This window comes from Psammomys obesus, unplaced genomic scaffold (genome assembly GCF_907164565.1).
Source record: "Psammomys obesus unplaced genomic scaffold, mPsaObe1.curated_primary_1811, whole genome shotgun sequence".
NCBI lineage: Eukaryota > Metazoa > Chordata > Mammalia > Rodentia > Muridae > Psammomys > Psammomys obesus.
In genome coordinates, this window is record NW_026586550.1 from 8,041,397 (window position 1) to 8,066,374 (window position 24,978).

The 24,978-nt window shown below is 40.1% G+C and overlaps 1 protein-coding gene across 3 annotated transcripts in view; it reads left to right on the top strand.

Annotated features, from left to right (window-relative positions):
- Nucleotides 1–24,978, top strand: part of Dgki (diacylglycerol kinase iota) — a 466,379-nt gene that overhangs the window by 319,035 nt on the left and 122,366 nt on the right. For 2 of the 3 annotated variants that reach the window (XM_055602146.1, XM_055602147.1), the window contains one exon: nt 18,281–18,381. In XM_055602146.1, coding sequence (XP_055458121.1) covers nt 18,281–18,381 — 101 coding nt within the window. Of the gene's footprint in view, nt 1–18,280; nt 18,386–22,100; nt 22,142–24,978 lie in introns of all 3 variants that reach the window. The other variant, XM_055602148.1, reaches the window with a different exon arrangement.

Genomic DNA, 24,978 nt, shown 5'->3' on the forward strand with positions numbered 1-24,978 from the left:
GTGTTATTAATTCTAATGCAGTCGCATGAGTCTTAAAGCACCGTCACCAGGGCAAGATTACGTCATTAATTTTCCTCTGCAATACCGTCCTGTAACTCATCCCACTGTTACCACTTATCTCATCACCCAATATCTAACAGCCACTGATCACCATAGATTTGTGGCTTTGAGAATTCCACAAACATGGAATCAAACAATATGTAATCCATTTCAGCTGTTATTATTATTATTTTTTTGGCTGAACATAACATCTTTGAGGTTTATCCAAGTTTTTGCATAAATTAGTCATTTGTTGGTTTTTATTTTTGAGCTGCATTCCACTCTGTGGCTATTTCCATTCACCCACTGAAAGATAGCTGGGTTATAGCCAGTCTAAAATGATTGATAAGATGACTCAAACCATTAAGGAGCAGATTTTGTATACACAAAATTCTTCATTATTCCAGGTTAAATGTCTAGAAATGAGGATGTTGGATCCACAAGGCAAGTACATTTGGTTTTCTTAATAGGAGTGCAAATGAAAAACTGTTTTCAGAGTGGTATTGTCATTTTGTCTTTCTATCAGTGGTGTTTGATAGTTCTCATCGCATCCTATTGTTTCTGGTCTTCAACAGTGCCTTCAGTTTTAACTAGTAATCTCTGTAGTGGGTGTGTGGTTTTGTCACATGATGGTTTTGTTTGTGTTCCCAAGTGACTAAGTGACTGAATATCTTTTAGCATTCTAATTTTCTTTGTAAATGTTCAAGTCATTTGGTTGTTGTTGGCTGGTTGATTGATTTCAGAGTGGGTCTCATATCCTGGGCTAGCCTCCAACTTACTACACAGCCAAGGATGACCTTGAAATCCTGGTGCTCCTGCCTCTCCCTCTTGAGGGATGGGATTACAGTGGAGTACCACCTGATGGAGTATATTTGATGCTTGGAGGGAACCCAAGTCTATTAAGCAAGTATTCTATGAACTTAGCTATGTCCATAGCTCTTTGGTTACTTTTTAGTTGACTGTTTGTTTTCTGCATATTGAATTTACTTTGGTGCTTATTTTCAATCCCAGGCCTTTCAAATATTCTCTCTGTGTATGCCTCTTGTATTTTCAGTCTTATAATACTCCTTTGCACAACAAAATTCCCTGTACAGCAAAAGGTTTTAGTGATCAGTTATTTTTAAGACAGTATTTTTATTTATTCTTTGAAAATTTCATACATGTATTCAATGTATCTTGATCATACCAACCACTCACTCCTCTCCTTCCCCTCTCAGCTCCCCCAGCAGTCTTGCTCTCAACTTCATGTACCACTACCTTTTCTCCCTTCTTTCCTTCCTTCCCTTTTCCCCCTTTCTCCCTTCTTCCTTCCTCCCTCCCTCCCTCCCTTCCTTCCTTTTTTCCTTCCTTCATTCAATCCTTTTTTTCTTCCTCTTTCCTTTCTTCTTTTCCCTTTTTCTTTCTTCTGTGTAGGCCATTGAGTCTAATTAGTGTTGTCCATACATGCATGGATATAGGACCATGCACTGGGATATGAACAACCTTATAGTAACCATACCCCAAAGAAAAAATACTCTCTCTCCACCAGTAACCATTAATTGCCAATAACTCCTTAGCAAGGAGTAGGACCTCAGAAACCCCTCTACCATCTATGCTGAAATTTTAAATGGCGTAATCTTGTACAGGTCTTGGGGAGGTAATCATAGCTACTGTGAGTTCGTTCATGTGTACAATAGCTATGTACTCTCCACAGAAATTTTTTTTTCAGTATTCCACCCTGTCCTTTGGCTCTTATATCCTTTCTACCTCTTCTTCTGTGGTTTTCCTTGAGCCTTGGATGGGGTGCAGGGAGTTAATACAGATGTACCATCCACTGCTTGCTTGTGTCTTAAAACGTCTTAATGGTATTTTGACTGGAATTATAATGAATCTGTAGGCCAATATAGAAATTATTAGGGCTTTGTTTTGTTTTTTCTTTGTTTGTTTTGCTATACTGAGCCTTGTAATGAATGCTTTTTTTTTAAATTTTGTCTATCATTATAGTAGTTTTAAACATACAGATTTGTGCATGTTTTAATGGATTTGTACTTAGTTACCTCATTTTCATACCTATTTTTAATGATATTTTTGGACATTTTAAAAGTGGTATTTTCAATTTCTCATGATAGTCTATAAAAAAACATGGATTCATATGCACTTAGATCCTTAGATCCAGTTTAAGAACTTTTTTTAGTTTGAAATTGGTAGCATCTTCCATTCTATCAATTGGAATAGCTTGGCTTATTTTATTCCAATCTGTATGCCTGTATTTCTTTTACATTGTTCTATCAGCTAGGGTTTCTAGTATGATGCTGAGTAAGAGTGATACCTCGCTTTGCTGTTGATTTTAGGAAGCCATTCTTTTTCACTGCTAGGGTAATTGTTAGCAATCCATTATTCATTTGTTTTGTGTGTGGGTTCTTGCTTGCACCACATGCATTTCTGGTACAAGCTGAGACCAGAAGGGGGTTCCTATCCCCTGAAATTGGAATTACAGATGTTTGTGTCAGTTCTAGGACTCTAACCCAGATCCTCTGGAAAGCAACCAGTGCTCTGAACTGCTGAGCTATTGCTCCATGCTCAGCTGTGAAGTTCTTTTTTTGAAGGGTTATTTATCAAGATTTTTTTTTTCAAAAGATTCAATGGCATTTGTTTGTTAGAATTTGCCAGTGAGTGAAACCATTTGGGCATCAGGATTTTTCTTCCAACTTTTACATTATAGATCATGGGAGATGGTGGGAGAGTCTATAGTTAGGAACACATGGTGCTCTTCCAGATGACCTGGGTTCACAACTGCCTGTGGCTCCAATTCCAGAGGACCCAACATGCCTTTTGCCTCCCTGGGCACAAGGCATGCCCCCCCCCCCCCTGGTATGTGTACATGCATGCAGGCAAATAGTTGTACACAGAAAATAAAAGTAATAAATAACCCTTTGAGAAGTAATTGAAATTATGGTAAAAATCTCTAAGACTATTTGGGTTATTTATCTTTACGTTGATAAATTTTTTATAGTTGTTTGATATTTCTTTATATTGGCAATTACTATGTATGGAATTGTGAAAAAAATTATCTCTTTTCTTACTGTGGAGTTTGTAGTAATACTTGTCTTTTATTCATGATGTTTGTAATTCAATTTGTACCTTTTGATGCTTTTGTCAGTCTTGGCAGAGTTCTGTTTTATTCCCACCCCCACAAATTGTCTCTTGGTTATATTGGCTTTCCTGATTGTTTTTCTGTTTGAAATGTAGTTGAACTTTGCCCTTTGTTACTTCCTCCCTTCTGCTCATGTTTGGTTCATTTTGTTTCATCTTGTTCTGGTTCCCTTATGGAATTTAAGCATTTTTCTTTATTTGTTTTTTTTTTTTTTGTCGTTTTTTTCCATTTAGCAATTGACATGACAGAGTTCAAGCCACAGTTTCTGAGGGTCCTCAGGGTTGTAGCTGCAATGGTTACCTTGTTTTCACATGTTTCTTGGTGTCTTTCCATGTGTTCAATATGTCCATACCATGTCATCGTTATAGGACATGGGCAAGGTCTGTCCTTTGGCATTCACATAGATGCAGCCTAGAGAGAGACATTGCGTGCAGGGCAAAAAGCTTTACGAAGCTGCTTTTTAACTCCTTCGTCTTGGAAATCCTTCCTCTTTTAGTCCTTCAACCAGAAAACCCAAACTTCAGTTACTTACCAACGATGTGTGTCTCCTGCAGTGGTGTTTGTGACAGAAAGGGAAGGAGGAGCAATGAAGGTTGGTGCATGCCCTTTGGGCATGGAAGTTCCTGAGATCAGAAAGGAAGTCTTGTGTTTGATGTTAGTGATCTTAGCTATCTCAAGGCCTTTCTCACAGTGACTACCAGTGCAGTGAAATGGTTCAAATCTGAAGTGAGAGTGGATGAAGGGAAAAAATTAAAAAGAATTTTTTTTTTTTCTCAGCGAGTCACTGATCTGAGGTGTCCCGTTCTTAAACTCCAGCCAGAGCTCAGGCTTCCTCCCGGCACTTTCCCTGCCTCCAGCTGGCATCCACTCTCAAGACTGTATGCTGCTTGAGTCCAGTTATAGTGTGAGGGAGGGAGGCAGTGAGGTGTCACCAGCAGGAGTTGGCATTCTGGCCTTCCCCAATTTGTTGCTGGTTTTCACATTCCAAAGGTCTCTTATGGCTGTTTTATCGCTTTATTTAGTTATGAAGAAAGAATGGCGTAGAGCCTTCCTTCCATACAATCGCCTGGGTCCACCATATCCAGTTCACAGGTCCATTGTCTTGTGTCTTTCCTTATTGCCCAGTTCAGCTACTGAGCCCATGCCACAGCCCAAGGCAGCAGAGCTTCTCTGTGGCCATCAGGACATCCTAACTGCCACTGACATAAATGTAATACACCATCCCAAATTATATTTAGGCCAAAGTTATAATTTAGACAACAACGAGACCTTCCTGATGCTAACTGTGTGGATTTGTTTGCTGCCTCAGGGAAAGCAGAATTAGGAACAGGCCCACAAGGACAATGTAACTTGTCATATTTGACCACAGGCTGAATATGATTCAGCTTTGCAAAATTGATTTTGATGAATGAAGGCTTCTTGGTAAAGGAGAAAAGTAAATTGATTTTCTTTGCAAAAGTAAAGATTTTGACAGAGAGAAGGGAGATATTGTCACCATGCCATTTTTATGGTTCTGTTTTGGGTTGGATTTAAGAATTCCACAACTGAAAACCTGCATATGCAGAACTGAGAACCTTCAATATTTATGACTGAAGTAAACAGTCTCTGTGTGGTTTAATGTCTGCATGCCTCTGAAGGGGGAAGTAAATTGGTCTTTGCAACTCATTAGAAAAATCTGTAACTGTCTTCTTCAGCTGACCATGTCAAAGCTTTCCCAACATTTTGTTAAACCTGTGTAGTATATTATTAGATAGCATCTGCCTGTCTTGTTCATGTAATCCTGACCCTCTAATTATTAAATAGACTTGTAATTGGAAGATATACATTCTGCAGAACACTTTTCCTTTTTCTCATAAACTCTTTTACTTCAATAACAGTACCAGAAAGAAAGCAAATACCATTGAAAGATAACTACATGTATGTCTCTGTAATCTGTGTGGCTTGCCTCTAATGCAGAGAGATGGTCCCTCAGATGTGGTTTGGTTCCACAGATCAAGCTCTTGATGGAAAATGCACAAACTTTAATGAGAGCTTTGGGGTGAGTGGCACTTACAGGCCAGCTGAGTCTTCTAGAAAGAAGAGTCTGAGACAGAAAAATGTCCAGATTCAGATCTGTGGATTTTAAAATTTATATCATATTTTCTGGCTCCAAAAAAAAAAAAACCAGTTTGGAGGATACTAAAAGTTCTAGGCACCCCAAACATGTTTAGGTTATTTGTTCCCAACTGTTACTCTTATTATACCCTTGTACAATTGCCTCTGAACAGTAGGATTGTGGATACTTTTCCTTATGATTTTAGTGAGCCTATGTTACTTCTACAGAAGTAAAAAGAGCCAATCTTTTCTGTTTTAAAAGATCAGGTGAGAACTGCTCTGTTTATAGAACTGAAAGCAACTAGACTCCAGAGTCAGATAGTGAGACAGGTTAGTTTCACATTTTCAGGAAAGCAAATCTATTTGCTCTCTAAGCCTCTAACCCGAAGAATTTGCCACACTTTGCCCATTCCCAACTTTTCCTTCTCAAATTTCCTGATACTTTCACATTTTGTGTGTTATGTGACTAATCATTTCATTCTCCTGTCCACAGTTTCTTGATTATTCATCATGGCAGCACACAGTCATCCTTTCTTTTTTTCACTCTTCCTTGATAGTTCACATGACAGATACTAAATGGAAAATTATAAGGGAAAAAAGCACATAAGAATCACTCTGACTTTCTCTTGGGCTGCTTCCGAACCACTGCCTAAGCTGAAACTCAAATAACAGTATTCTTTGGTCTTTATATTATGAAGGTTTCCCCTTGAAAGCTTCTTCCCTGTGTCAAAATCATCCCTTTTAAGGTGTCATGACAGGAGGACAGGGTCAGCAAAGAGCACAGGTCTCCCTCTTAATTTGACACTGCTTTCCCACTGACAACATGTTTCTGATTTAAGCATGTGGATACCCCTGCCTTTGTCTGTACAACACAGGCCATGGATTAATCATTCTTTTCCATTTTGTGTTTAAGACAATTTTTAAAATACAGTTGATCCTTGGGATTTTCATCAGCCCTGAAGATTCTGTTATGGTAAATCCAAGGCATAACTCTAAATCTCATTAAAATTTGCCCCAAGGGGAGATGTCAACAAGACTGGTCATGAGATTGCAGGGTCATTTTGGTTCTGGGTATTGAGCAGGAGGCTAAGCTCTGTACTGCCTTGGGAAGCTTAGCTAAGGCCTTACCGAGCTGTCTGCAGGAACTCATGTGGGTGTTTACACCTGCTCAGAGAGGTGGTATATCCTTACATTGTGTTAATATATTATATTGTGACCAGCTTAGCACCCTAATAACTGCATTGGTTAACAATCATTATTACGCTTCTTTCATTGATGAGAAGACTGAGAACAAATGGTAGGAAGCTTGCTGTAAATCAATAAAGATAGGACTTAAACACAGGCCTACCTGCTTTGATAGTACTAAAGGCTGTCTTCTATAGTACTTAAGATAAACTCTATCATCAATACAAACTCTAGTTATTTCTTAATGTGTGTATGTATATGAGTTATATATATTAATCAAATTGTACCACGTATGCTTTTAAAGTAAAAAGCAGATGTGTGTTATTAAGAATTCAGTTTCACACATCTTAGATGTTTGACTTTTTTTTTTTTTTTTGAAGGTGAAGATTTCAAGTGATTATTATAAGGAAAGATTTAGAAATATACCCATGCTTCTAGATGCAGTAAGGGTCAGCATCAGGCTTTCCAGGAAGGGTCCTGCATACTTCCTTCTGCAGTGAGGCTCATACATAAGACTCACAGGGAAGAATCATGCTTCCATCTCCAGTGAGGGTTGGCTTCTATGTGCTCCTATTGCAGAGGTCAGTCACAGGGCTTAGCATCCGGTACGCTTATGTAAAGGCCCAATGCATTAAGGATTTCCTGGAGGCTGAAAATTATATCATACTGCTTTTAACATTTATATTTACAGTTGAATTATTCATGTCTATGTAGGTGGATGAACAGGCTTAGGACTCAGCACTTTTTATATAGTAAACGTTCACTTCAAGAGTAAGGTGAATAGTTGGGGCTGGTTTTGCTGGCTTGGGTTGTAGGGCATACGGGGCCATTGTTAAAGCCATCTTTGGGATAAGAGAGAGTTCTTGGAAAGGTTTTGGAATCATACATGAGCTAACTATATTTACTACACAGGGGGAAAGAGTTGAGGGTAATTTATGTATTTTTTTAGCAAATGTATTTCATATTTTTTGCATTCTTTACTTATTTGGAGGGTTATTGTGCACATGTGCAACCGCCCCAGTCGAAGGCGTTGTGGAAACTGATATTTTCTTTCACAGTGTGAGCTTGAGGAGCAGGGCCCAGGTGGTCAGGCTTGGCAGTAAGTGCCCTTACCCTCCTCTGAACCATCCCGTGGGCCCTAACAAATACAATTTTTAACTATTTAGCTAATATATACAAGAGCTTGGATTTGATTCTCCTGCACTGTATAAAAAAATGAAAACAAACATAAAACTCTGGCCTTACAAGAAAGAAAGATTCAGTAAACACAAAGTCATGGTTTCCGTTTTTCTGTATAGCTTGTCTTCTGTCAAAAGAAGTGGAAATTGGGGTCTGAATAGCCACAACAGGGATGTGTCAAGTTGGCAGGGATTTTGGGTTCATCTTGAAATTTAGGAAAGTGAAATATTTTATTTTGTCACTATGTGTATGTGGTTTGTGTCTGTATGTCACTGTAAATAAACATATTTGTTAATTCTTGACTGTGGGATTAAACCAAACAAGCAGGCCTCATTGCATTTGGGTTGACAGCTGTATGATTTGCTTGGGCTTTCTTAACAAAGCACTAAGAGTGAGCAGCCAAAGCTGAATTATGTTTTCTCATAGTTCAGGAGGCTGGGCACCAAGTCAAGGTGAGGCCAGGGTTGGCTTCTGAACCATGTCTAGACTGGAAATGGCGTCTCCTCCATGTGTTTTCATAGGGGTTTTTTTTTTTTTTTTTTTTTTTTTGCATATTCTACTAGAGTCCTTCTTCCAATAAAGAAAATGATCTGATGTGCTGGCTTCCAAAATGATGATTTTATTTTTACTAAATTTCATCATAAAATACCAATTCTCTGCATATTCAAAGTCATATTCTGAGAGACTATGGATGGCTTTATGTATCAGTTGGGGGTGTGAGGCCACAACTTGGCTTTTAGCAGCATCATACTAAGTACACTGGTCTTAGATTTTAGCTTTTTTTTTTTCTCTCTTTCTCCCACTGTGTGTGTGTCACTAGCAGGTTGAAGACTGAGCCTTATGCCCAGTACTTTCACTCATTTTTAATTCCTGAAAATAATTTTTATTAAAAGGTATAAAGGGAATGAAGGAAATTGCCCTTTTATGTAAGCAGATTTTCAGAAATCATTACATGGGTTCAAAGTGAGGTTGTTGTCATGTCTCCAAATTCATTTTCTATATAAAAAAAAAATAAAGTGGCTGAACAAGAGGCACTTTAAATTTACTTTAAATCTGAACGCCTAGCACATTGTTGTAATAAAACAACCATGTAATGGCTTTAGACTGTAAATGGAAAGGGAAGGTTTCATTCTAATCATCTCCATGAACAACAGATTTATTTACAAATGGATTCTCCACCCAGAAATAAAAGGTCTTTAGGATGTTACAACTGTATTTAGTGCATTTAAAAACAAAAGAGATATGTTTCACCCTTTGTTACAAGACTGTAATAGTACCTGATGTCTTCTGACACAGATAACAACAAGAACATATCAATAACAGTTTGTTTTGAGCAGTTCAAAAATCTGTATTTTTTGAGTTATATTACTGACGTGGTAATGAACCACAAGGCATATTTCATTTGTGAGAGAGCTTGAGTTTAATTAGACCAATTCAATTGAGTTTTCCTGGTCTTTCATAAAACCCTGAACACTTGCATGAAATGAAAAGAGAGTATATTATAAAAGGCGTAAGGAGAAAATAATGGTTGGCACATCTGCACTGAACATTCAAGACTTTGACAAACAATTGTCAACCTAGAGTAAAGAAATAAATCAAAACAAGGAAGAAAAAGCATTACTTTCCAACTAGTCAAGATAGAGTAAATTTCTACAAGTTTATTTGATAGCTAGATTATTTTTAAGGTTTATAAATCACTTTATAACATATTTTGTGGGTCAGTGAAGTAGCCCACTGGCTAAAGGCATTCCTTGCCATGGATCCTGACGACCCGAGTTCAATCCCTAGAACCCATATAAGGTAGAAAGGAAAAACAAATTTCTCAAAATTGTTCTCTAAATTCTGCACATGCGCTGTGGCGCACATGCCCAAACATACATCATGAGTACAAACACAATAATAAATAAATAAACAAGTAAATGAATTCTCAGCATACATAGAATATTTATGTGTATTGTTAAGACATGTAAGAAAAATGTTTCTTATGGAATTTTTAAGTTAATGTTGACAGTTTTATTAGTTACTTTTATCATTGCTTTGGCCAAATACCTGACAGGATGCAGCTTAACAGAGGATGTGTTAGTCTCACGTGGTGGTGACTGTCAAAATGCAGCTGGATGCGTGTGATGCTGTTTGCTCACATCTGTGCCACTGAAAACATGGAGCATGCCAGTGGTCACCTGGTATCCTCCTTGTCCACCTTTTATTGAGACTTGGCCCTGGCCTATGAGGTGGTGCCATCCACTTCAGGGTGGATCTTACCTTCTCAATCCTGTCTGGAATCACCTACCCAGACACACCCGAGGCTGTGTGTCTCCTAGGTTATTCTGAACCCAGTCACACAGTGAAGATTAGTCATCATATCTGGCCAGTGCTGACTTCTTGTTTTCTTCATCTAGAATAAAACAAGTCTGCTTCCTAGGAAAGCAAGTCTAATGCAGTGTTTTTTGGTGTCTCATTTCAATAGGACCATGCACACACATTCCAGTCTTTTCTGACCCAACTGGCTTACAGAATAGATCTATGAATCATTCTTTTTATTTTTATTTTTATTAATTACAGTTTATTCACTTTAAATCCCTCCTGTAGCTCCCTACCTCCTCCCCTCCCAGTCCCCATCCTCTCCCTCCTGTAGCTCCCTACCTCCTCCCCTCCCAGTCCCCATCCTCCCTCTCCCTTCTCCACCCATGCCCCTTCCTGAGTCCACTGATAAGGGAGGTCTTCCTCCCCTTCCCTCTGATTCTAGCCTATCAGGTCTCATCAGGAGTGGCTGCATTGCCTTCCTCTGTGGCCTGGTAAGGCTGCTCCCCCCTGAGGGGGAGGAGATCAAAAAGCAGGCCAATCAGTTCCTTCAGAGACAGTCCCTCTTCCCATTACTATGGGACCCACTTGGACACAACTATAGCAAAATTCTCAAGGCAGGGCAACTTTCTGAAGAAAGGAAGGCGTATTTGTTTGTTTGTTATTCTTAGCTCACAGCTTTAAAGGCTAACTGTTGGAGCAGCAGGGCACGGGGTTCAGAGAGTACTCACCTTGACTACATTACTTCAGGCAGATGGAGTGGCAGTTTGCATATGTGAGAGTGAATGAGAGATCACTTACCCAGACTGAAGGGCTAAGGAGTCTGGAGTGAGTCCATGATCCCTTCCAAAGCCAGTGCCCCAAACTGACCTCTACTCCTTTCATGGACACAGTATGATCCTTGGGAGAAATGACACATTGCAATAGTTGTATTGACTTTTGCTTTGTTATTGATTTATGTTTCTTGGCTGTTGCTTTTATTGCTTTGATGCATTATTTTTAGATACAAACAAACAAATCTTAATTATTTTTCTTTTTTCCAATTTTTTTTTCCTTGTATATGAAAAAGTGTTACAACAGAAAGATGGCAATTTGTTTGGCCTGATTTTCTGGATACATTCATTTAAATCACACTATTCAATTCAGCCAAGTGCTTTCAGAGGTTGGAAGAGAAACATACATGCCTGTATGAACTTAATCCCAGCACTCTTCCTGTCACATGTGAAAGGCCACACATTTTCTTCTGTGAGATGACACTTTTAAAACTACACAAATCAAAGCACCTCCCCCATACTCCTCTCCAACAAAGGAAACACAATTTGTCAGTTGGGAATATGATTTAACAGGAAAATAAAACAGTATGGGACTGTAAACCTGAGTGAAGCATTTCAGACAGCAAATAATTGTGAGATCTTTGTTTGCTAAATAGACATTGAATCCTGGCAGAGAAAATATCTGTCTTCCTGAGCACAGGAAAGCTACAGTCATCCTGAGGGCTTATGAGTCACATTATTCCATTATGGCTCATTGGCTCCATCCCAAGAACTGCTAATTCCCATGGTTCTCCCTCCAGTCAGAACAACAAAAGAACACTCGCTGATGTTGCATGCTCCACCCCGAAAAGTCCCCCAACCCAGCATTTTATGCTAGAATTGTAAGACACTTTTTTTTTTTTTTTTTTTTTTTTTTTTTTTTTTTAGTAACCAAGAACACTCCATTCCATGGATTTGCTTCTTGAGGTGAAAATGACTTTGGCCTAATAAGTTGGAAGCCAAGGGACTTAATTCTGCGCTTGCTTCAGTTCTAACCGTTATGTTTGTTTGTTTTTTTTTTTTTTAACTGTCATTATTACAAAACTTTGATTTTAGTTTTGTTGGTGTATACTCATTGTATATGGTGTTGGGTTACATAAGGACATTTTTGTTGTGTGATGTGCCTTGATCATACAAATATGGTGGCCCGCCCCGCGGGACTCAGTTATTCGTGGGGGCGAAGGGGGTCAATCCTGAAAAAGATGGGGGAGAGAGAGAAAGGACACAAGCAGACGGTTGCCGGTCAAGTGTCAGCTTTATTGAACTTTGGTGTTTCTTTTAAAACATGGTTTTGGCAGGGCGGGGGAGAGGGGCGAGAAAGGGGTAGTAGTAGTGGAAAAATACCAAGGCCCTTGGTGGGAAGTTCCCAAGGCTAAGAAGGTGGGTTAAAAAGTTACAAGGCCCGAAGATAACATTGGTGGTCATGGATGTGTCCCAAAGCAAACAGTTTCGGGAACAATGGGTCATAAGAAACTATGGCCTGCTGGCGCCTGGTGCTTATCTGGCAGGTCAGGCCCTTAGGAAGGGTCCCAGGGCTTTGTTCCCAACAATATGGAATGTATTTTTGACCACTCTTCACCTCAGCTATTTGAAGCTGCAGAACCCTGTTATAGAAAATGCATGTTTTTTTTTTTTTTTCTACATGGAAATCCCACCTGTCCTCACTCCTAAGTGTTTGCTTCTTCATCACCTCCCTTCATAGCATTTCCTCAGTGTTCATGCTCTTCCAACATGGGACATTTTATGGCTATGTAATTAGAGACATTTTCCTCAAAGGCTGTCATCTTTAATTGCCAGCTTAGCAAATAGCAGGGCCAGGAGACTCCACATGAGAATTAAATTTGTAGATGGTATCTGACCCAAGATATAGATTTTTCTCCATTTGTATGATAGCTATTAACATGCTGAAAGCTTCCTCCATTTTGTGAGAGGTGGAAGGAAAGCTGCAGGTGGGTGGCGTGCTGGCTTCCAAAGTGCTCATGATTTAACAGGTGTGAGGAAGCAACATCCTCTTGTCCTGATCGTGTTTCCACTTCAAACAATGTGCAATGGGGGTTTTTAGCTACAGGGAGCTCCTCTAGGTTTGGGATGGTGGCAGTATTTTGGTCTGTGGGAGGTTTAGTGGAAGTTCAGAAAAACATGGATATTAGAAAGATGTTTAGAAGAGAAGGAGGGTCACATGAGAGCAAGGAAAACTTCCCGGAAGCTTAGGTCGGAAGTCAGAAGACAGCTTTCAAAGGAAGTGCAAGCTTCCATTTTTGGGAGCAGAGCCAACCATTGTGAGAAATGCTGCTAAAATGTGAGTTAGGGTGAGAGCTGAGGGTGTACTCAAATTTCAGAAATGGCAGAGAAGGAGGAAGGAGAGACAAGACATGGACTTGTAGAGGGAAATTCTAGTTTGGCAGCCAGCTGTTCTATAGCCTCAAAAGTAAATGTAAGTGTGGTTTGGTGTGGTGCAGATGCTTTTTTCGTAGAATCCAGGGTTGACCCCACCCACAATGGGCTGGGTCCTTTCACACCAATCACTAATTAAGAAAATGCTCCACAGGCTTGCTTGCAGCCCAATCTGACGGAGGCATTTTCTTAATTGAGATCCTCTCCTCTTAGATGAGGTTAGCTTGTGCGAGGTTGGCATCCCACTGTGTAGCACACCCCCATACAAAAGGACGGACAATCTGGGAAGGATTCTGCAGTAAGGTGTGTCTGGTAGCAGGATCATGTGACAACTCACCATTAGTGTAATCTCATTATTATTAATGAGATTCAAAAGCTTCTGCACAATTTTACAGTCCTGAGGCAGTGTGCACTTCTCTGGGCAGAAGCTAACTGAAGATTGGTGGTCGATGATATGGCTGGGTTACTACAGTTTAACTGGATATCATGTGTCCTGATATGGATTGTTTGCCTTTTTTGGTAAGGAGTTCTAGCTCTCAATTCTCTGTCATCTATGTGGATCCCACTAGAGATGCAGGGAAAGGTGAGGAGAGTATAACCCTGCATGGGCTCACCTCCTCATCTAGAGCTCAGACAGAACACAGACATGCACAGCCATGTCACACTTCTTTCTTGGTTTGCAAAGAAAAGCCCACTGGAAGGCAGCAATTGGAAACTCCAGTGCCAACCTGTGTGGAAATCTTATGGCCATGGGTGCTCCAGCAGGACTCAAAACTGGAACATGGGCGAGGTGGCACTCTGGGTGATGGAATTGCAAGGAGGAAGTGACTCGTTCCTGCTATTCACACTAATAATTAATATTTTTAATTACAGATCCATCATAACATAAAGACTAGTTGAATGACTTCTATTAAAGTTTAGAGAACCAGGCATGGTAGCGCACACCTTTAATCCCAGCACTTGGAATCAGAGGCAGGCAAATTTCTGGGTTCAAGGCTAGCCTGGTTGACAGAATGAGCTCCAGGACAGCAAAAGCTATGCAGAAAAAGCCTGTCTCAAAAACATACAAACAAACAAAGATTAGTTAGAAACACACTGTATTGTACCTAGACTATGTGTAAGCAGAACCTCGAACTTGCATGACTTGAAATAATTTACGGGATGTTTTTTAATTAAATCTAGCCTGAAGGTGGAAAGAGACAGGGTTGTGATGGTTTTCTGTGTTAGTAAAGAAATCCAATCTTCTCTGGTTCTGCATAAAAATCAATGCACCTGTATAATGAGGTTTTCAAAGGGATGAACCTTGCAATAAGCCATCTGAGAAATGTTAAAGTAAAACAGGATATTCACAAGGTGTAACATATAGAATATTATATAACCTCAAGGGTCCTGTCTGCAACATGAATTAATATTTGCCTATTTAGCACCTTTGAGTAAATTTTTACAAGCATCCACTGCCTTTAGTTGTATTCTTAGTCAACAGACTTCATAGATTCATATCCCTGAATTTTCTCTCCCTCTCCATGTCAACAGATTTTGATCATGCTAAGGTTTGCAGTCTGATAATCAGAGCTTCAGAGTGGCTTCAGATTTCATGTCATATAAATACAAAAGGACTGGGGAGGTAGCTCAGCAGTGGAACACTCGCCTAGCATGCATGAAACCCTGAGTTCAATCCATAGCAACACAGACAGACAGACAGACACATGGGGGGGGGGTGCCAGCAGCATCTATGAATAAACAGGAAGCAGTAAGACCCAGGTACAAGTTGAATGACACTGAATACTCAGGGGGTTATTGTAATGGATGATGGTCTTTCCCCCTCCAACCTTAGAAAGCAACAGCTGTGTGCTGTGTGGCTAAGAGGTAATTTATACTGTGACTCTTGAGTCTGTGTACGATCGCAGAAGCATTAATAAGAATGGAGTAGGTTGCAATCCCCACTTCAATAGGAAGGGCGGTTCACAGATTTCTGGCTCTCTTCTAGGAGACTTGAGTGTCCTCTGGAAGTCAGGTTTAGAACTCTTGATACGATGCCTAAGTAAGTATATGTTGCCTATAGTTGTTGGCATGGAGGCATATTTCTTTATTCTCAAGTTAGGAATCTCTTCTATGCTCTACTAACTTCTTTGGCAAAGTACAATTTTAGAAAACTAATGACAGAGCTATTCCCCAGCCTCCAGGGAATAGCTCTGTTGTCCTCCACCTCCAGCCACCAGTATTGGAACACTAATATAATGTGACATGGGGATAAAATTGAATTGCTTAGCTTTCACTTTACTTCAATGCACATTTTGTTCCCTATGTTTTATCTGTCCAGTTCCTTGCCATTAGCTGGCTTTTTGAAATACCAAGTTGGGAAAGATTCATGAGTGTGGAATGTTATGACACCATCCAAGAGAGACAGCACCCTTAGGACCGTCATTAGAAATGTCTAGGGAGGTTCCAATATCAGTTCTAAATTTCTCTGAGTGTCTGGCAGTAGCAGATGCTATTGTTGGGCAGAATCTTGTTTAGGAGAGGAACGATCAGGGCAATTATGATAATGATGTTAGCTAATACCTATTTGACACTTAGAATGTGCCAGTCACTTTCCCAAGGTGCAGCATGTGCACTGATTATTTTTCTCATATTTTTCCCATGAGATTGATCCTATTGTCACCATTTTACTGATGAAGAAACTAAATCACAGGTGAACTAGGAAGTGGAAGAACTTTGCTTCAGATCCAGTCGGTCTGCCTCAGAGCCTAGCTTCTTTCAACAATTGGCTGTGTTGACCCCTGTCCCACACCTACTGCGTGTATGAGGGTCAAGAATGAGTGAAAGAGAATTTACATTATTTAGTTCATGGTCTGATGCCTTGAAATTTATTAATGGGCTTCAGTTAAGTCAACGTTTTTATTTAAGGTTTTAAATGAGCATTTAATATGAAGCAAAACACAGGATACCTTAGCTAGAAGGCTTGGTTTCAGAAAGCTCCTATTGGTGTGTGTTGTAAGTAGTCGTAAAAAGGTGGGGGCTAAAAGCAAAAGGAGGGTGGATGGGTAAGAGAATTCAATGCTGGTTAGTGACAATCTTATTGTCCTGGAGAAGAAATGAGATAAGATGTCAGTTCACTTGGGATCTAGAAAACTCTTCAAATACTAGGTACTATTATATGATCATAGTGGAATCATGGAAATTTGGAGCTTAGTTTTCTCAGAGGCAGTATTACGTTGGGTGGAATCAGAGGGCAAAAAATGTGAAGTTGAGAGTTAAAACTTGCCAGATAGGGAATAGACTCTGAGGGGCTGAGATGGATGTTACATGTTGAAGTAGAAGAAAGGACTGGCCAACAGTTCTCTGAAGTATGTCTACATTTGGCAACTGCTCCCCTAATGAGGTCTCTAGTCTTTTGACTCTAGAGCTCAGTGGCATTTGGTCTACCATTATCCAAAGAATGTTTACACAGAAGTCACTCAACCTCATACTCCTGCCTGTCATCACAGAATGGGCAGGCATTTCTTTTACAAACATAGACTTCTAAGTACCACAATTTACATGCAGAAACTTAGATCATTTATAGTTTCTGTGATTTTTACAATTGTACTTAAAGTATGTGGTAGCCAGACTTCCCTTTGAATCAATATAGATCTATGCACCCATTCATAATATCTGCCCCATATTTTCTAGCTTGTGTCACAGTTTACTTAACCCCCTGTAAATTGTGTACTGATAAATAAAACAGTCTTGGCACCTCGTAGAGATCACCTGACCTGGATAAATTGTATTATGGTTTTGCTATCTTCTACATGGACTCTTGGTATTTATCTGAAGTCTCATGGTCTTGGCTCCATATTAAGATCAGAATGATGAATATGGAGAACATATCTCTGCCTCTACCTCTGCCCTATAGAGCTATGTGACCTTAAAATAGCTTTATATTTTGAAATCATTTTATCTGTTGGTGAAGTGATGCTTGCAGGCATATGATACTAATGTCTGGTCTACTGGCTTGTAGCTATTTCATCAAACTAGATATCTATCTTCTTATCTTCACTAACATACTCATACCAGATTTATTCCCTGTGCTTCTACCATGACCAGCATCACACCAGCAGATTAGGCACTCAACAGTCCTGCTTTGAGTGATGGACCAGCCAGCATCACATCTGTCTCCAGGTTGCTCAGGAGTAGCCATATATGTTAACGTACTGCCCTCGTTAGAATTTGAATACTTACAGACTTTTAAATACTTTAAATCTCTCTCTCCCTTTCTTTTATTGTCTATGTTTATTACTATTTACTATTTAAAAAAGCAGTAGTTCTGTGTTTGAGAAAGTTCTTTCAACCAATGAAACTAAAGAATGCTCACGGACCAAAAGAAATACATTGATCCACAGTGGAGATGATAAAAATTAAGTTTGTTTGTTTGTCATTAAATTCAGGTCTAGGATCAACCACTTGAAAGATGTGACTTAAGAGAAATTTACAGAATTAAGCAGGTGAACAAGATGTTTCAGAGACTTTGGTGCTTTCTGTTTAATTAATGTACATCCTGGTCAGCTTGAATGAGTTCTTTCAGCATGAGTTATTTGCTTCATTTCAAAGCACCTTGCAGGCAGCTTCAATTATAACATGCCTTAAGTGATTGGTGTTTTCAAAGACTCCTCAATAGGATGGGAAATCTTAACCTTAGTTGTATGTACTCTAGGTGCCTAGTTTGTACTTTTAAATCCATTTTTAAAATATGTTTCTTTTGAGGCAAAGCCATCATTAACTAGCTTTGACTATTATAGAAATGGTTAGTAGTATTTTATAGCTCCAACATGTTTCTCGATATTCTCCATTACTTGTGTCTAATTTTTACACAACAAAACATATGGTCTTATTTGAGTTTTGACAAATTAACAGCAAACATTATATGTGGATGTTACCCAGAGCCTTTTTCCTGTTCCTATGTTCTGACCTAAATTTCAGTTACACTAGGTTTCTAGAAGAGGACTTTTCGGATAATTTTTGTCCCAGTAAACAGGAAGTAGTTCTGGTTTGTAAACCTTTTCTTTTAACCCACAGGAGATCCTATTGCCCCTAAGCTCTCCAGAACACAGACTCCCAGTTCTGTTCTCTCACTATATCTGACCACTTGGTTCTTGTCTTTCAGTCCCCAGTCTGTCCCTGATCGCCTGAGGATCCGCGTAAACAAAATCAGTTTACAAGACTATGAAGGACTCCACTATGACAAAGAGAAACTCCGGGAAGCTTGTAAGTTACCAGTGCCTGAGGGTCATGGGCTGAGTCTCTTTGGTTTCAATTCTTCCTGGGTTTTTGAGGGGCAGATTCATTAGTGCCCCTGTTAGTGAGGAATGGAATGGAGAAGTGCAAGTAATATGGGAGCTCTTGGTGATGATATACGGCCCAAAGATAATGGGAACATCAGTCTCTGCAGGACCTTCTGGGCTCAGGTTTTTTAAGCTTTGTTGGCCTCTTTATGGGGCTCCTGTCCCCTCCGTGTCCTTTTATTCCCACCCCCTTCTTCCATAAGACTCCCTGCTCTCTGCCCAAAATTTGGCTGTGAGTCTCTGCATCTGCTTCAATCCCCTGTCTGGTGGAGCCTTTCAGAGGACATCTATAGTAGGCTCCCATCCTGCTCCCTCTCTTCCACCGCTTCTGGTGTCTATCCTGTTTGCCATTCTGAATGAGATTTAAGCATCCTCCCTAGGGTTCTCCTTGTTGTTTAGCTTCTTTAGGTCTATAACTTTTAGTATGGCTATCCTAAATTATATGGCTATTATCTGCTTATAAGTGAGTGTTTATCATGTGTGTCTTTCTGTTTCTGCATTACTCAAAATGATCTTTTTTAGTTCCATCTTTTTGCCTGCAAATTTCATGGAGAGGACCTAGACCCCCTGCTCAGTTGTAGCCAATTGGCAGCTCAGTCTCCATATGGGTTTCTGAGTAAGGGGAGCGGGGGCTGCCTCTGTCATGAACTCAATTGCCTGCTCACTTGCCCCTGGTGATGTTGCCTTGCCAGGCCACAGAGGAAGAGGATCCAGGCAGTCCTGATGAGACTTGATAATCTGTGGACAGATGACAGAGGGGGAGAATTCCCCCTTTCAGTGGACTAGGGGAAGGAGATGGGGGGAAGAAGAAAGGAGAGGGAGGGTAGGACTGGGAAGGGTTGAGGGAGAGGCCTTCAATTGGGATATATAATGAATGAATTCTAAAAAAAAATTTAAAAAGATTTATTTGATTTATTATTCATACAGAAAAAAGAAAGAAAATGGGAACAGTGAAGGAAAGCAATGCAGCTATACATTCTGACATGTGTGCTCATGATTTAGGCACCACTCTAGTCTCAGCTTTATTTAAAATGACAAACATAGATGGTTGACATAGAAATACGCAGAAATTTTTGAATGACCACCAATCTCCTCTTTAAGCTTGCCTTATTAAATGCTGTTGGCATGCTCTGGATCATTAGCAGAGATATCTGAGAAGGTGTACCAGTCCCTTCAGCTCCCATAGGTCCTGTAGGACCTCACACTTAGGACCATGATCCTGGAATGCCGAGACGATAGGTTGATTCATTGATTATATTATAAGGGAGGAATATTTCTGAAGTTGTGATTAGAGTCAACCTCTGAATTACCTCTCAGTGTTTATCTTCATTGTATATCCTTGAATACACAGCTAATTGTTAATTTATGCCGCCAAACAGTTCTTACTGGACCTTGCTTATATTCCGATCACTCTTTTTTTTTTTTTTTTTTTTTTTTGATCACTCTTTTAGATCAGTTTCTTCACCATGGTTGATGTAGACTTTTTGGGTGAAACAGATAATAGGAAATTGCTCTCATGGGTGCTGCAAATGTTACTGTTCTGGGTTCCCTCTTATGAGCACCAATGGTTAGATGCGATAAAATGGAGTAAGGAAGACTCAAGAAAACAGACATGAGTATCACTGGAAAGAAGGGACTTAATAGAACCAAAGCTTCGGCAAGCCCGGTATTAATTGACCTGCTGTGGACCTGACTGGAATTATTAAAGAGTCCACTAGTTTAAAATGGGGGAAACGGTGTTGGGGAGGGAGGGCAACAAAGCATTCCTGGGAGGGTGACTCCCAAATTCTGCTTTCTTTGTCACTGAGCTGGCACGAACTTCATCAAATTAAAATCCTGCACCCAAGGAGCATCTTTCAGTTGGGCTCGGGGGTCCTGAGATCTACAGATGGCAGTGAGCAAGGGTCCTTTCTTCGGCAGGTTGTTCACTGGGCCCTCTGGTAAGTTCTGTGGGGTTTCTACTTTCTCACTTCTCTCATCTGCTGACTGCTTCAGCCAGCATCCTCTTCCACAGACATCAGCACCTTTAGTTTCTTTTCAGCTTCCCGCTTTGTCCCTCACTCTCTTTTTCTTTGGCAGGAAAGTGTGAACCAAAGGACAGAAGTAATTCTCTGAATTTCCACATTTCTTTTTTGTTACAAATCCATTTTGAATTATGTTTTCTATGAGGATCTAAGTGACATATTAGTAGAAAATTCAATGTATCCCACTGACAGATGAACATGCACATGTCTGATGAGCTATAGCTACAGCTGAACGGAATTGACTTTCTGAAGCTGAGTAGCTTCAGAGCAGTGTTCCTATAGCTTCCAGTTACTAAAAACAATAAAGGATAACGCAGCTCAGTGTTTACAGCTCACCGTTCACTCTGGAGAACTTAACTGGAACTAGGATACATTTGAAGTTTTGGCTGACAGTAGTTTTGAGGCTCTTCTTTATCTCTTTTAATTTCTCTGTGCTGCTATCTCTCCATTGTTGCTGAAGGTAACTGTGATTTGAATTTTTCCAGAAAGATGACATTTCCTGGCAAGTGCTTTCTTGATTCATCCTATCTTAAATGATAAAACTACCATCCAAGCAAACTTTTTAATTTGGGAACAGTAACTTGGCACAAGCATAGGGCAGATAAATTCAGCAGAATCTTTGGAAGCCAGGAGAATGAATAAACTGTTAAAGGGGAACATAAAAGAATTACAGTAAAGATCTGAGGTTTTTCTTTTTTTTAAAAGCAATTGGAAGTAAAAGTTGCTAAGTCAGTCAGTCTATTTTTAATACATGGTGGTGATGCGTATAAGCTGTGGACGCACAGGGAAGCTCAGCTTTTGAGGTTAAGTACTTACTGGCCCTTGCTCTTTTGCCTGGGTCTACCTTGCAACCGCCTGTAGGTCCAGAGAACGGCTGACGGAGCACAAGCTGGATATGACTGAAAGCTTCTAAATCTTATGATGTGCATCCCAAAACACACATCATCTCAGTGCATTAATCTAACGAAGTTCCCAAAACACAGCTCGATAAAAGGTCCGGGAAATGTCCTCTGCCAGGCATTCTGGAAAAACAAAGGAACTGAGTCTACCTGGGGCGTTCATATATTGGTAACAAAGTCTCAGCTTGAGCAATGGTATGTAATACTGCGTTAAAAATACTAGTTCCCTTTCTTGATGACACAACCAAGTGATTTATCCAAGCAGCCTGGGCTATTTACCATTGCGCTCTAATAGATTCTTGCACACGTGTGTGGATGGTTGTCCACATGAGACGACAAACTTGGATGTTTGTTGTCTAACAAAGCTGTGCTCTCATCGGCAACTCACAGCCCCCTGGTCATCCAGAGTGGCAATCCTTTTAATGTTTTGCTATTTCAACAGACAGATATACACCTTCACTGCTTCAGACACTTTCTATCTCCCTTCCATGAAGCTCCATCTTTCCTGTAGGCCTATCTCTGCTGTACCAGCAGGGGTACAGATGCTCTACAGCAACACCCCCACCCCAGCACTTGTTGATAAATTTACTTATTACTTAAAACTCTTATGGTCTCTTCACTATCACCAATTAAATGAGGTATTCAAATGAGTCATTAATAAAGTGCAGATGTAATTATACGGTCTGTGAAAGGATAAGCAGCTTTTGACACTGTTGCAGTTCTAGCTACAACAGAGACTTAACTGGACATATAGTTCAGTGTACAGAGTAATTTGAGTGAGGTCAAAGTTAACCTGTATCCCACAAAGGCTGACACACTTTCTTTTGATACTAGCTAACTATACACTTTTTAATTCAGTGAAATAATACAGCCTTTATTCATCATTTACTCTACAAAAACCATTGGGGAAAATGAAACACACTTTCTGGGGAGTACCGACTCCTGACTCAGGGGTCCTCATGTTGTAGGGGAGTGGTCACTTCTTCATGTTGACAAGCATGTTACAGAAATTGATGGGTAAAAGGGGTAGAAGACCCAAGGTTGCAAGGAAGGACTGGACTCAAAGGTCAACCAGAGTACCTGGGGGGGTGTATGTGCGTGTGCGCATGTGCAAGCACGCATGCACCCCCCCCCCCCCCACACATTCATTCAGAGGATAGGATACAGGCATGATTTTAAGGAAAGCCCAAGTGAAGGAGGAGACGTAGGCGATGACGGGTGTCAAGACTGAGTCACTGGCTTTCGAGCTGAGCTGGGGCACAGTAGGATGGGGTGAGGACTGCTTGTCTCCTTGGGTGTTGTCAGGTGTAGGTCCCTGCAACAGCGGCTGATAATCAGATTCCACATCAAGAAGACATTGTTCACGTAAGTCCATGTAGTATGCCGAATAACAGTCTGAGTAAATTGAGTTTTCAAGCGACTACAGAGGGGCCTGCTGATACTAGAATCAAAACCGCTGTTTAAGAAGAATTTATAGGTATGAGTCGGGAGGCCCAACAAGAGTTTTAGAGTTAATTTTGAATTAAATTTATTAAGAAGGGATGAGGTAAATAGAAAAGTTAAAAACAAAACAGGGCCCCTAAAGGCTATAGTTTTGATATTTAAAGTAAGTTAGGAGAGACAGTGGAAAAGATGTCAGAGAGTAAAGGTGAGTTTTAGCCAAGCTGCTATGAGTGTCCCATAGAGCAGTTTAGAGTTCCCATCACAACAGTGTTAAGTCATGTGCAGGGTGTAGTAGAAGACTGTCCACTAAAAAGGCTTGAACCTGTGACATTCTAACTCTCCAAAGTCCTTGACATCAGTTAGGGTTCTAGCAACACATATGCAACTTTATTTTGCAACCTTAGATTATAGTTATTTTTTCCACTGGCCAAGCACTACAGTCTGGGCATGTGGTAAGTATTATCTCATGACCAATATGGCTAGTAGCTTATCCGAGACTCAGATAAGGATGAGTCTGAGATTTCAGGTAGGCAGGTCTTCAAGAGAGACAGAAATGATTACCTGAGCCATGAAGGAATAAACTCAAGGATCTTGAATTGCTATTATTATTTACAAGAGTTTTTATTTGGGTACAAATAAAGATAGGGGAGTGATAACATTTGTTGCATATTAAATGTACTATTAAGAAGTGTTTATCAGCATCATTTCAGGATAATGGATGCTCTGTGGATGCCTATAATGTATTATACATGTTTTCTCAGTATATTGGTTAAGACTAATGATATCAGGACCACACTCTAATTAGAGCATTTAGGCATCTGCACTAATGGAATTTTCTAGCTAAGTGAGTTAGGGGAGAATGCCATAAATATTTGGGTTTGAATCTCAGTTGCAACCTTGGCAAAGAAATTTAATTTTTCTGATGATCAAATTTCTCATCTCTAATATGAGAATATAATTGAAGCCTCACAGAGTGCAAGGGGTTAAATGTAATCTCATGTATAGAGCCCCTGGTGCCGAACCTGTCATATTACTATGCTGTGCAAATCTGCAAATGTGGGCACGGTGCAGTGAGGCTGCTACTGTTAGAGAGCTTCACTGCCAGTCATCATATTACCCGTGAGTCTGCAGGTCCACAAACCAGTCTAGGATAGTTTGACCTCAGGCAGACCATAATGCCCTCCACCTTCCAATTCACTTTCTCACCTTGAAGAACAGACTGGAGGACACTGATACAGTCATCTCAGACAGTTTGGTTTCAGGACCTCTTGCCTTCCTTACTAAAACCCATAGAGAAAATGCTTTGGTTCCTCTAGTAACTGGACTTGTATTTGCATATGGTCTGGGCATCTCTTTCCCCTATGCTTTAGACCATTTCTCCATTTGGCACTAAACACAGGACAAACACTATATAGATAATTACTATTGTGAGTTTTAAACAGAGTAACACTAAGTAAAACATCTATGCAAGTCTGTATTTGAAAAGGTCAATATGGGGAATTAAATGATGCGAGCTTTTTTTCTTTCTCAGCAGATTGTTTAGCTACTGTGGCTTAGAAATATTTTGATAGTTTAATTCTCAGAATAGGAGCCTCATATATAGGCTGTTGTATCATGACAAGGTGATGGGAAGGATGCGTAAGTGTATTCACTCAAGTTGCTTGAATTACATCTACCTGCAGAACAGTATGCTGAGATAAGGTGCTTAGGCTCCTGAAGCATGTAAGCACAATGCTCATGTGTGATTATTTGACCAGAGAGTTACAGTTTCTCTTCCACTGCTCTGAGTTCAGTCTCCCAGGTGCATCCTCTGATATCCCTCTCTGAAGTTTTAAATTTTGTTCCCTTATTTCATTTTTCATTTGCCATTTACAGTGACAGGCTTGCTTGTAGATCTTTCACAGTACTTACCCTCCCACCTGCTTCTGTCCTTCATCCCCCTGCTCCCACTCTGTTTGTTCCCTCCCATCCCTGGTACTCAGCCTCTGCTCACATTCATAAGATACGTGCTCTGTTGTCCTTCCCACTGCCTTATTCTTCAAAGCCTCTTTACCCCTTCACATGCCCCCTTGCTAGTTTCATGTCCTTTGTTCACATTTTCACATAAATATGCACACATAAAAAATAGAGGTTAGCATCTTTATATAAGAGGAA